The following is a 13,286-nucleotide window of genomic DNA, read 5'->3' as shown; positions in this document are numbered from 1 at the left end:
AAAACTAAAAATAAACTTTTCTTTTAGTGTCGTCGAAGAAATTAAATTTACAGTTTCCTGTAAATTACGGTTCTATAACTAAAAATTAAAAAAACATATTTCTGATATTTGAAACAAATATATTTGTTGAACTGTTTAATTTATATATGTTTTACACAAAAGTTGGAATAGATTGACATTATTTCACATTCTTTATTACGATTTAATATTATTTTTAAATGACCTAATAAATTATCGATAGATGGCGCTCATGTTTTTTTTAATTCAAATAAACATAGCAACATCTGTTTGTATTCAAAAATTTTCTGAAGTGTCACTTTAAAAATCCTGTTTTTAAGATCAATTACGAAAATTTTTAAAAGTTTGACATGTTAGAATGTTACATATTAAAAAATTATTTGTTTTTAAATACCAGAAGTTATCTTCGTATTTAATTGTTAACTTTTTAGATTTTACCTACCGCCCCGTAACTTACAGGAAACTGTAAATTTAATTTCCTCGACGACACTAGATGGAAATTCTATAAAAAAAGTTTATTTTTAGCTTTATTCTAAAACAATAAGAAATAGACCTGTCGAACCCTATATTTTTGTAATCCGAAAAAAATAACTAATTTAATAAGCGAATAATCAGTGGTTGTTTCCATTTAAAAAAACGAAAATTCTCATGATATCTCAAAATCTAAAACCGAAAAATTTTTTTTGACTATGTCATGAAATTCTCTGTAAAAAAGTGTCCATATAATGTCGTAGTTATAATACTCCACCTAGAATAATAACGAAGATAATTGCACTTGCTGGTTTTACGATATTTTCAATTTTGGACTCTAGCGGAAAAACAAAAGACGATAGCGCTATGAGGTTTTCGGCATTAGCAGTTTCTCGAAAAACGAGATCATGACATGGAAGCTACTTTTTTTCTAACTCTTATAGTTTCCGAGTTAGCCTATTCGGACATCGAATTTGAACCAGCCTGTACTTCGTTAAAATCGTATTTATCTAAAAATGTATTAGTATTTTAACCTCAACTATTTAGTTACTGAAAATGTTACTAAAAATCAGGAAAACAACATAAATTTTATAAGGGTCCTAGATAATACCAACAGAAACCCTAAATAATTTACATTGACAAGTATTATAGAAAAAAAACGAACTATATTAGAGTCGTTGTAGCGAATCCTTTCTTCATTTGTAATGTTTTGAAATTTGCTACAAACATTTTCTTAAACATAATCCTGACATGTAGTGTGTATAAAAATTTTAACGTAATCTTAAGTTTTGTATAGCAAGAATACATAAGTAACTTGAGACCACCAAAAATAACAGACTTTATTATTGTAGACGTAGAGATAACTTGATAATTGATAAATTAAAAATTTTTTGATCATAATAATTGACATAATTGGATTGGATATCGTTATTAATAAGAAATGAATGCATTCTAAGAATACTACAGTGCAAACTTTTAAACGTAGATTAAGATATAGATATCGATTACAAAGCGGATGACGTTTTCGCGCAAAATCCCTCGATACCGCAAAAATGCCATAAGAATCTTATCAATTACTTATTGTCCCAATCGATTTTACGGGTAGATAATAAGCTCAAACGACGTCGTGTTTATTTATAAATATCCATGAAATCACGTTCGCTTCATCCAGTTTAAATTACATATTCACCCAAAAGCTACAACTTTAAAAAGTTAAAATGTTCTACTTTAATTCTTAATCGTTCGGCGAAACAAATATCGGGTTAATACAATTAGCGGTTTAGATTAGAAAATTATTCAACAACAAAAATTCCTAGTAAAAAGTTACTTACACTTGATGAAAAAGCAATTAATTACGTAGATATAATCCAATTGAAACACTCAAAATTAACATGAAACTTATAAATTTGTTTTTTTTTGTTCACTTTACACGTTTTTTCTTTTTCCATACACACAGATAAGTTGGTATAAAGACGGTTCGATACTAACTGGATCAGGACGGAACGTTTAGTTAATAATCTAATCTAATATCGCGCGGCAAGGCGATCGAGGACGACGGTTGTACTCGTGATTTATGTATGGATGGACGACGTCGTCGTCGTCGTCGTCGTAGTTCTTGGTCGTCAGTCGACCAGGCGTCGAAACCGCGCACCTGTGACTGTTCGGATAGCACGAATGAACGTAGATCGACGACGCTCTCTACATACATACACGAGTGATGACGGTTTCCCCGACCTCTTCATTTCGTTCATTTTTAAAACGTCTTCGCGACAACGATGTTGAAGGTCATAAGTATAAACATAAACAACCCAAAAAGTAATCGATCTTTAATTAATTGAATTAGTCCGTTTTATGTATTAAGATGATTTTAGTACTTTAGTTAAAGATAAGGTCGTGTCAAGGTCAAAAGTTTTTATTACTTTAACAGCATAACGATTATAGTTGAAAAAGGTTTTCTTTTTTATCCTAAAAACAACTTAATAACAGATTAAATATAACCTGTTTTTTTTTAAGGGAAAGATCATTTCAAGGTTAAATGATTGTTACAATAATAATTATAAATAAATGTGATAATAAAGTTTAGTAGTAGAGAAATTTTTTCTTTTATGCTAAATTAGTTTTTAACACTATTTCTCGGCAATTAGTTAATGTGATAATAAAATTGAAGTGTAAAGAAAGTTTTCTTTTGACATCTCACAGGAATTTTTATAAACATGATTGGTACTATATGTTAAACATCCATTTCCTCAGTGTTCAACTGCAATTCAGTGTAAACTTAGTGGTGAAGGCTTTGTCCATCTTCTTCTTTGACGCTATAGAAACTTATTCTACAAATTCTGCCTAAATTTTTTGTGACAGCCATCTTTTCCTCTTTTTTAAAACGTCCTCTTTGCTCTGGTGGGCTTTTGATACTGGTTTGCAACCTCAGGTAATCAAATCATCTCAAATTTTCTTGCTTCTTGTTTGATTTAATACTGTGTTTCCAGTGATTGCTCCCAAAATCGCCATCTCATTGGCACGCAGCATCTTTGTTTCCACTATGTCTGTCCGCAGCTTAACATTTTTGACTTCATATAACCTCACAGGATGTTGCAAAGACACGCTTCAATTGATACAACGACCAGGAAGGCCTATAAAACTTTATCCTGGTGATAAAGCTGTTATTATCTGAAAAATTAAGGAGACAACCACTTACGTCTACTACAGACATTAATCAAAGTCTCGCTGACTATCTTGGGTTGGGTTGGGTTGGTTAAAAAAACCATAGGGGAAAACAGGACCTTTGAGTGAGAACTTATAGAAAATAAAGAAGAGAAATGTAAAGAGGCGGAAATTGAAGAATACAATTGAACTGGAATCAATCAGTAAGGAAAGGGTAGGGAAAATTAAAGAAATGTTTAACGAAATGATATTGGCAAATGAGTTTCCAAAAAACTGAAAAATTGGAAGATTGGTGCTAATTGAGAAGAGTTCAGGTGCAAATAAGTATCGACCTTTATGCCTCCTTAATAGGTACGGTAAATTATACGGAGAAAATTGAAAATTTACTATTTTCTTTGATTTATGAATTTGACAGTTTCTTCTTTAATAAGCTTTTCTTGGAAATTTCAATAATATTATCTTATAATTTTTATATCACATCATAAACTAGAATCTTTAAGCTTCAATTTAACATACATATCATATCATGATTCTTAAAAATACAGTAGATATGATTTTTTGAAAATTTACTATTTTCTTTGATTCATGAATTTGACAGTTTCTTCTTTAATAAGCTTTTCTTGGAAATTTCAATAATATTATCTTATAATTTTTATATCACATCATAAACTAGAATCTTTAAGCTTCAATTTAACATACATATCATATCATGATTCTTAAAAATACAGTAGATATGATTTTTTGAAAATTTACTATTTTCTTTGATTCATGAATTTGACAGTTTCTTCTTTAATAAGCTTTTCTTGGAAATTTCAATAATATTATCTTATAATTTTTATATCACATCATAAACTAGAATCTTTAAGCTTCAATTTAACATACATATCATATCATGATTCTTAAAAATACAGTAGATATGATTTTTTGAAAATTTACTATTTTCTTTGATTCATGAATTTGACAGTTTCTTCTTTAATAAGCTTTTCTTGGAAATTTCAATAATATTATCTTATAATTTTTATATCACATCATAAACTAGAATCTTTAAGCTTCAATTTAACATACATATCATATCATGATTCTTAAAAATACAGTAGATATGATTTTTTGAAAATTTAGTATTTTCTTTGATTTATAAATTTGACAGTTTCTTCTTTAATAATTATTTCCTCGAAATTTCAATAATATTATCTTATAATTTTTACATCAAATCATAAATTAGAATCTTTAAGCTTCAATTTAACATACATATCATATCACGATTCTTAAAAACATAGTAGATATGATTTTGTGAAAATTTAGTATTTTCTTTGATTTATAAATTTGACAATTTTGTCTTTAATAAGCTTTTCTTGGAAATTTCAATAATATTATCTTATTGTTTTTATATCACATCATAAACTAGAATCTTTAAGCTTCAATTTAACATACATATCAATAATTAAAAAAAGACTAGAGGAAGAAATACAAGACAAGGGGTCCATGTCATAATCGCAGTATGGCTTTATAAAAGGGAAATCGACAGCGGTTGTGAAAAACGCTTTCGGCACAGCAACCTGGGAGAAAATAATACAGGCTTTACGAGCAAAAATGTATCAAAATCCCTCATAAACCTTATAGGAAGTTATATGACCTCGTCGTCTGCTTAAGCCGATAGAGACGAAGAAAGGGAAGAAAGGCTGCAAGTTTAAAACTTAAAACGACGTTACACGAAATGTTACAAAAATAAAATGGTTCTAGTCTAGATCAAATTAAATCAAATCTTATTCACATTTACTGGTAAAATGGATTATTACTATTAACATTGATCTTTTCTTAAAAGATGCACGGCAAAACGCGAATGTTTCTAGTGTTAGTTTTAGTTCTAATTTTAGTTTAATTTATTCCTGCTTTTTTCAAGTGATCATCATATTGTTGTTGGATAGTTTTGATTTTGATTAAACCTCCTCTTTATATCCCAATTATTCTGATCACTCAAGTATTCTTTAAAAATCTGCTTTCTAGATTTTAGAGATACGATTCTTTACTTCATTGAAAAATGGAGATACTGCTTTTTCATAAATACAATAACAAGTAATCTAGAAACATAGAGTTACGATTTTTTGTCAGAATAACAAACCAAATGTATGTAGTTTGAAAATGATATAAACTTAATATTGGGTCGAATAATAATAATCCATGTCAGTGATGAAACTGTGCGACAAACGGTTAGAGCTGTTGCTTGGGTTGGGTTGGCAAGATGATAAAAATTGAATGAATAAAAAATGGGCAAACTCTTCGCATAAAGCCAACTTATAATTATAACTGAGAAAAATCAGTGGAAGCGTTTGGAGTCTGCATGAAAATACGTGATGAAACCAAATTTAACATTTTTGAGCCAGATAGGTATTGCAGCAAACGGAGGAAGAACGTTGAGCATAGACAACCAGCTCCATCTTATAAAAATAATCATATTATTCAGAAAACCAAAGGCAAAAAAACGGAGGGAACATGCTCTTAATATCCTTCAGATTCCTTTTTGTGTTCCACATAGATCATTTTCCATTTCTTCCATTTCCATTTCAACTTTCCTGGCATGTATGATAAACTACTTTACACGGATTGGTCTTTTCTAAATGTGGAGGTTAATGCGGATGATGCTTTGCGAGCTTTTTATAAAAAGTTGTATGAGATTTTGGATTTATTTGTTCCTAAGAGATTGAGTCGGGGATCCTCATACCCTATTTGGTACACCCCAGAAATTAAGCGGCTATTAAAGTTGAAAGAGTATTATAGGAGGAAGTGGAGGAGAAGCAATAGTGCTTTCTATTCAGCGGAATATAAAAGACTGAGATGTTTGACTAAACAGAAAATCTCTGATGCGTATACTTCCTTTACTATTAGTGCTGAACAATCGCTTAGTTCTGATCCCCGTAACTTTTGGAATTATATAAGACAGAAAACAACGACCTCTCGACTTCCTGGAAAAATGATGCGTGATAAGTCCACCTACACTGATCCTGAAAAAATAGTTAATGCTTTTGCAGATCAATTCTCTGGAGTATATTCTGGTGTCTCTGCTTATAACATGGTTGATGTACACTCTACGTATCCTCCAGTATTTGTTGCCGATGTCACCGAAGAAGAGGTTCTTCATTTCCTAAAAAGGTTACCTAATAAATTTACTGCTGGTGATGATGATCTTCCTGCATTTTTCATTCGTGATTGCTGTGCAGTTTTTGCAGTTCCGCTTCATTTAATAATTAACCTATCCTTAAGCACTTGCTCGTTTCCTAAACTTTGGAAGCGCTCACGCATTGTTCCTGTATTCAAGCATGGCGAACGTACCAACATTACTGATTATCGACCAATATCGTTATTGTCCAATTTCGCTAAGGTATTTGAACAGATTATTTACAAGATGATTTATCCACAGGTTCAGTTATTTGTGTCACCATATCAGCATGGGTTTATCAAGCGTCGTTCGACCATTACCAACCTCGCGGTGGTTACTGAGGTAATTTGTGAATCTTTGGATAGGGGCGGTCAAGTAGATGTGGTATACACTGATTTTTCTAAAGCATTCGACATGATTCATCATGACGTCCTCTTGTATAAACTTAGTGCTTTTGGCTTATCTCCTAAGTTTATGAAACTGTTTGCCTCTTACCTATCGGGTCGTATAAATTATGTGTACTACAACGGCTATGCGTCTATGGAGTTTACGGCTAGGTCTGGCGTTCCTCAGGGCTCAAATCTAGGCCCCCTACTATTTGTTATCTTCTTGAATGACCTTCTAGACAAATTTTCATCAAGCGTACTAGCTTATGCGGATGATCTGAAACTATTCCGACCTATTTTTGCGGACCGTGATGTTGTCAGTCTTCAGTCGGATTTGGACGTCTTGGTGGAATGGTGTAACCGTTATCAGCTAAAGATTAATGCCAATAAGTGCGGTGCAGTTAGTTTTACACGCAAGCTGTCTCCTCTTCCATCTTCTTATTATATAGAAGGTGTTCTTCTTGAGAAATTATCTACAACCAAGGATCTGGGAGTAACTTTTGACCGCAAATTGTCGTTTGTACCTCACATCGAAAATATTGCATCTTCTGCAGCGAGGATGCTTGGTTTCGTTTTGCGCACCTCGCGTGCTTTTTCTGATATCGGTGTGTACAAGACCCTATTTTCGACCTTTGTATTGTCCAAATTGGAATATGGCTCTGTAATTTGGTCGCCACATTATGTGTGTCATAGACTTATATTGGAGAGAATTCAGAGGAGATTTCTCAAATATTTGTCTCTACGCCTGGACGGATCATACCCGGATCGTGGAATGGATTACGCATCCCTGCTGCGGCGTCACAATTTTTCTGCACTAGACGTAAGAAGAGATGACCAGTGCATCAAGTTTTTGCAGAAGTTAGTGCAAGGTGAATTGGATTGTGGTTGGTTGTTGTCGCGGATCATTTTCGCGATGCCTACGCGTGCTACACGAAGTACAAATCAGTTTTATTTGAGGAATTGCAGATCCAATGTTTTAGCCAACTCCCCGGTGCAGAGGATGTGTAATCTAACTAACAATCAATAATAGTGTAAGAGTGTTTATGTGAATTATATTTGTTTTATGGCATGTGTTATTTCTTATTTTCTAAATTCGATTATTATTATTATTCTTTGCTAAACTGCCAGTATTTTCTCTTTAACTCTCTTATTCTGTCAGTTGCTCGTACTTCACTGCTCTTTTCCCAGCCTTCACCCTTACTGGATCCACCTTAACTTCCTCCCTCACTATATACCCTGAAGTCTCCCTCTCCAACCCTAGCACCCATCTCCAATACCTTGTTTGTACATTCTCCAGCAATCCTTGTTTTCTCCATTCCCAAATCTGTCCCATCACCCTGTTCGCTCATTTTTTATATCCCAGATACGTATTCTCTTTCACTTCCTCTATCTCTCTTCCATGCCACCTCCATTCCTCCCTCTTTCATCTCCGTCCTTTGCAGAACTTCATGATCTCTGTCTTCTCGATGTTTACCTTCAACCCCTTCGTCTTAAAATGTCTCTCTAGAGATCTCATCATCTCCTTCATCTCCACCGCCTCTCTAGCCACGATCTGCAAATCATCCGCATAAGTCAACTTTTATTTTATTTATTTCTGGTATAATTCAAGGTTTTTTGTTGCTATGATGAGTATTATCATTGATGTGCTCGTCGATTTTTATACTTATTTGTTTAGACTAATCGTCTACTAAATTTAAACGTAAATACTTTTTTCCAGGAAAATCAAGATTACTAACATTTCAATCCGTGTTATTAATACAACAATTACAAGTAAATTAGATAATAAAATTTTAGGTACAATTACATTCATCTTTTAATTTTTATTCTTATTCTTGTACTCTTAATTAACCATTTCTTTAGTATCTTTTTCTTTTCATGTGTTAAGTGTACAACAGTGAACTTTGATGAACAGAAGCAGTAATTACAGCCGTTGAGAACGCATGTTCGCCTGTCTCGAAGGAACGGCCATTAACGGTTGATCCAATTTCTAAGATCGCAACAAGTTAAAACGGACTTTAAAAAATTGTTTGAAGGGTAAATTCCGCTCAAAATTGCAACTATTAAACCACACGTTTCAAACAGGACTTTGTAACTTAATTGATTTTATTCACCTTTCAAAAAAAAATCATTAATAATTGCTTAGATACACTATAAAAGTATCTATTTTGCTTGTAGGTGACCCAAACAGGTTATTATAAGTAAAAAAGTTTTAAAAAAGTAAATGAGACAAGTTTGATTAACCTTGAACGTTATTTTTTAACCTAAACTTTATTTAATAATTTAATAATAAAAAGTAGGTAACTTTTAATATGGGGTTAACGGTAAATTGTATATAAATGATTCTGCAAACTCTCCGATGACGTCAACCAGGTAAAAATAAGCGTAGTTTGTGAATCACGTGATTTCGAAATATGTTTGGGAGTTTATCAGGTTTTAAAAACAATTCAAGATGCAAGAACCCACAACACAATGCAATGCAACAACCGTGGAAATAAACCGAAAGAGAATAATACGGGTCTGGTTATACAATACGTCGGTTTCGTATGCAACATTCTTTTGGCACGCGACGAAGTCCACGTTAGCGACCCCCATAATGATTTTGTAATTTCCCGGTTAGTTTTTACCGAGAAATCAACAGAAACCTATATTTCGCGGAAAAATTCCGATACGAATCGTAAAGGAATTGTTGAGTCCCAACGCAACTCCTAAAGCGAAACTTTATCCTTCGACGACTAGCATAATTATTATGTGGCGGAGTCGTCTTCGGAATGGCGAAATGTTTAATTCAATCTAAGCCGGCGCTCGTAAAGTACGCGATGAGAATTTTTCAAAGATGGACCCTGAGCGAATTTCATCGCAATTCGAGGACTTTCGATTTTTTCCTTCTTTCTCTTCTAAATGGGAGAGTATTACGTCACACAACGAATACCTCATCGGCGTTTATGCGATTTTTAATAGCTATCATTAAAAAGCCATTGTTACGCAATTTCCCAGATTATCGAACTGAAATCTTTTAGCATTAGAGAAATTTACTAACTCAATTATGTAATCAATTGATTTCTAACGTTTTTGTTATAATATAAATTAATATCACTGACCTTCTTAGTTTCATTCTATTTTTTTTTGGTTGGATGATTTTCTGAAAAGACGTTTACCTGCAAGATAAAAAAAATCGGATTAATAATGGAGTTTAAGTTAATACTGTATCTATTACACTGGGATATGAGTGCGCATTTTGACGTGAAGAGATGTGTTTTGCATAAGATTGTAATTTATTCCATTAGCCGTGTCACCCATTTGAATGATTACAGGTTTTATTAATAAAACATACATCTCACGCACGTTTACGATGTGGTCATAAATGAGTCAAGTATGCAAAAAAAATTAAATGCGATTTAAAGTTTTGTTGTCGTGAATTAATATTAACCAGATACAATAAAGAAATTAATGTTTATCACGTTTGTTAAAGATATTTGGAGAATATGGACCACAACGAAAGAAAAAAGTGTTTAAAACGAAGACAAAAGACATGAACCGGTGAACGAACGTTCATGGCCTTGTGTTTCAACCAGGGTCGTCGGAGCCTGCGGCCCACGTCGCCACCAACAACGACGACGACAACGGCGGCGTTCCATCAGAAACAGCCTTGCGTTGTATCACATCAAATCGAAGGTTGCCAGCGCCGTTTTTCCACATTTATACTACTGAAGAAATCGCACGCATAGCAAAGATTTCTTGCACCTGTCTCCACAAATACTATCCGCTTCGGCTATCTCTTCACTGCAAACTATGTCGGTCAAGGCAGAGATACGATCTAATAAAAATCTCCGAAGATACCATCATTTAAGCCATTGTCGATGAGAATCGGGGAGCGTACAGGTGAAACTCATAAGGCGGAAATTACCAAACGAAAGAAAAGGATACGCAGAGAAGATTGTTACTACAAAAAGATCGTTATAGATTATTAGTGGGTAAAGATGGGAGCAGTTAACTGCATCTTTCATATACCGCTATGCAAATGTATTAGGAACAAGAACCCCGGGCGACAAAACCGCGCATAAATTTTTGATAATCACCATATCTACAACTTCGTTTGCGTGCTACGATATTATTTATGCAAAGAATCTGGGTCAATACTATTTTTGTTTTGCAACAGTTTTGTTACAAATCGTATTAACAAGGATACAGATTAACAAATGTTGGGAAATATGCAAAGAAAACATTAAACATAGCTCATTTAAATACTTGGGCGCAAAAATATCAAAGAAGGGAGTATTTAATGAAACGGAAAACATGTAGAAAGAAAGTGTCAAGATTGACTACCAAAGAAACTTCTGTACTTAGTTAGTGCAAAAGTAATCCAAGTACAGTTGAGCACTGTTATTAACAAAGTATATATAAAAATTTTACAGTAGATGTCTCTTTTGACTTAGCCCAGACACTTTACAAAGTCTGGCATAAAGGATTGATACTCAATCTTAAGCCCTTATTCACAGATTGATTATTTAAATGAAAGCTGAAGGACTACCATAAAAAAACGACCTATGATATTCCTCAATTAGAAAATAATAGAATAGAATAAGTCACAGTTGAAGAAAACACGGTAATATTGGCAGTTAGGTTGGGTTGGATTCGGTTGGTTTGGGTTGGGAAAAAGTATTGCATACAAAGAATTGCAGAAAAGATGAGAGATTTGGGACTGGAAATGGCGGAGGAGAAGTCAGAGATTGTTATTTTGGAAGGCAGAAGGAAAATGAAGAGCATTGAGATAAGAGTTGGGAAGGAAATGATAAAGAGCTCGCAAGCAGTGAAATATCTGGGGGTGTACCTAGATAAAGATTTACGTATGACCGAGCACGTGAAGAAAGTTGCAGAGAAGGCGAGCCTGGTGTATAGGAACTTTGTCACGCTTAATGCCGAAGAAGGGAGGTCCGAGACAGGCGAGGAGAAGATTGTTGGGAACCGTGGTGAGATCCATAACTCTGTATGCAGCTCCAGCGTGGGAGATAACTATGAAAAACAAGAAATATGTTGGAATAATAAGAACAATAGAAAGAAAGACTTCCATTAGCATAACATCAGCGTATAGAACGGTCTCAACTGAGGCAGCCGGAGCGTTGGCGGGGCATCCACCAATGCATCTGTTGGCCTGGGAACGAAGTAGGAATTGGGAAGAGAAAGGGAAGAATAAGACGCAGAATAGACAGACACTGGGGGAGAAATGGCAGGAAAGATGGAGCAAATATACAGGCTGGGCAAAAAATTTCATAAGAGATGTTAGAGAATGGCAACAAAAAGGGCCAGAAACAGATTATTATACAACACAAGCCATAACGGGCCACGGAATTTTTGCAGCATACTTAAAAAATATAAAGAAGGTGAAGTCGGATATTTGCTGGTTTGGATGCGGAAAGCGAGACACTCCAAACCACACGCTCTTTGAATGCGATAAGTTCGAAAAAGACCGTAAAGATACGGAGGCCATCATCGGAAGAAAACTACGAGTTGACACCGTAGCAGAATTATTGACTGGAGACGAGGAAGAAAGAGAAGCAGTGATGAGTTTTTTGCGAGGGGTCATGATGGAGAAGGAGAGGAGAAGAGAGAAGGAATTCAGTGGAAGAGAAGAAGAATAGGGGAGGCATATTGCCTCCCCGAGCCGGGTATGTATAGTATAATGACATTTAAAAAATTGAACGAAATTTTGTTTTCATGAGACCCGAAAAAGAGTGGGAATGAGCACCTATGCCCGGAGTCTCCGAAGAAATGCGCAAGCGGTTCCGGAGAGAGATAGAAGACGAGGAAAGGGGTTTTTTAGTGGGTCGGGGTCATTAGCCCCAACCCCACACTAGCTGGCCGCCCAACACCCCAGGCCAGATGTCTGTTTGCAGATTTTTCCCGAAAATTACAAGTTGTTATTCAAGAAATACATGTCGATGCTACAAACACCCTGCTCAAATCAAGCCTAGTATCTGGGCATGGCTTTAAATACAAAGCTGGGATGGAAGCCGGATGCAAAAAAGAAAAAAGAACATAAATTCAAAAAAATTTACTAGCTGCTAGGTAGTACTTGCATTAGTCTGGACTTACAGAGTGCAACTCTGGGACTGTACCATGCAATAAAACAATTGTACAACGATTCTAAAATTAAGTATTAAGAAATATGGAACCTGGTACACCAGAAATAGAGTCCAAATATTGTTCATTTTTTTTCTATAATACTTGCCAAATTGTTGTAAAGTTGGCAAAATTAACAGGGAGTTTTGTTTTATCATGTTTTGTAATAAATATGTCATACTGACGTTTGACCTTTCGTTATTCAAAAAAAAAAGGTGCTTAAAAAATGTTGTTGGGTGTTTATTTGCCATTTATTTACCTAGAAAAGGTGTTTTGTTCTATTTAATTTTAATTAATTGTACTTCGTTAAACGTATTTATCTAAAAATGTATTAGTATTTTAACCTCAACTATTTAGTTAGTGAAAATGTTACTAAAAATCAGAAAAACAACATAAATTTTATAAGGGTCTTAGATAATACCAACAGAAACCCTAAAAAATTTACATTGACAAGTATTATAGAAAAAAAAACGAACTAT

The 13,286-nt window shown here is 34.0% G+C and overlaps 1 protein-coding gene across 6 annotated transcripts in view; it reads right to left on the bottom strand.

Annotated features, from left to right (window-relative positions):
• LOC111424867 (cordon-bleu protein-like 1) overlaps nt 1–13,286 on the bottom strand; it is a 52,454-nt gene that overhangs the window by 25,283 nt on the left and 13,885 nt on the right. Inside the window, exon 2 of one of the 6 annotated variants that reach the window (XM_023058567.2) lies at nt 9,789–9,845. The exons of 4 other annotated variants lie outside the window; for them this stretch is intronic. In XM_023058567.2, coding sequence (XP_022914335.2) covers nt 9,789–9,802 — 14 coding nt within the window. In that variant the 5' untranslated portion in view covers nt 9,803–9,845. Of the gene's footprint in view, nt 1–1,820; nt 2,543–9,788; nt 9,846–13,286 lie in introns of those variants that run through there. One more of the 6 variants, XM_023058569.2, reaches the window with a different exon arrangement.

Source organism: Onthophagus taurus, chromosome 6 (genome assembly GCF_036711975.1).
Source record: "Onthophagus taurus isolate NC chromosome 6, IU_Otau_3.0, whole genome shotgun sequence".
In the NCBI taxonomy this organism is placed as follows: domain Eukaryota; kingdom Metazoa; phylum Arthropoda; class Insecta; order Coleoptera; family Scarabaeidae; genus Onthophagus; species Onthophagus taurus.
Note: the sequence above shows the minus strand (reverse complement) of the source record. Positions and strands in the feature narration are given on the sequence as shown.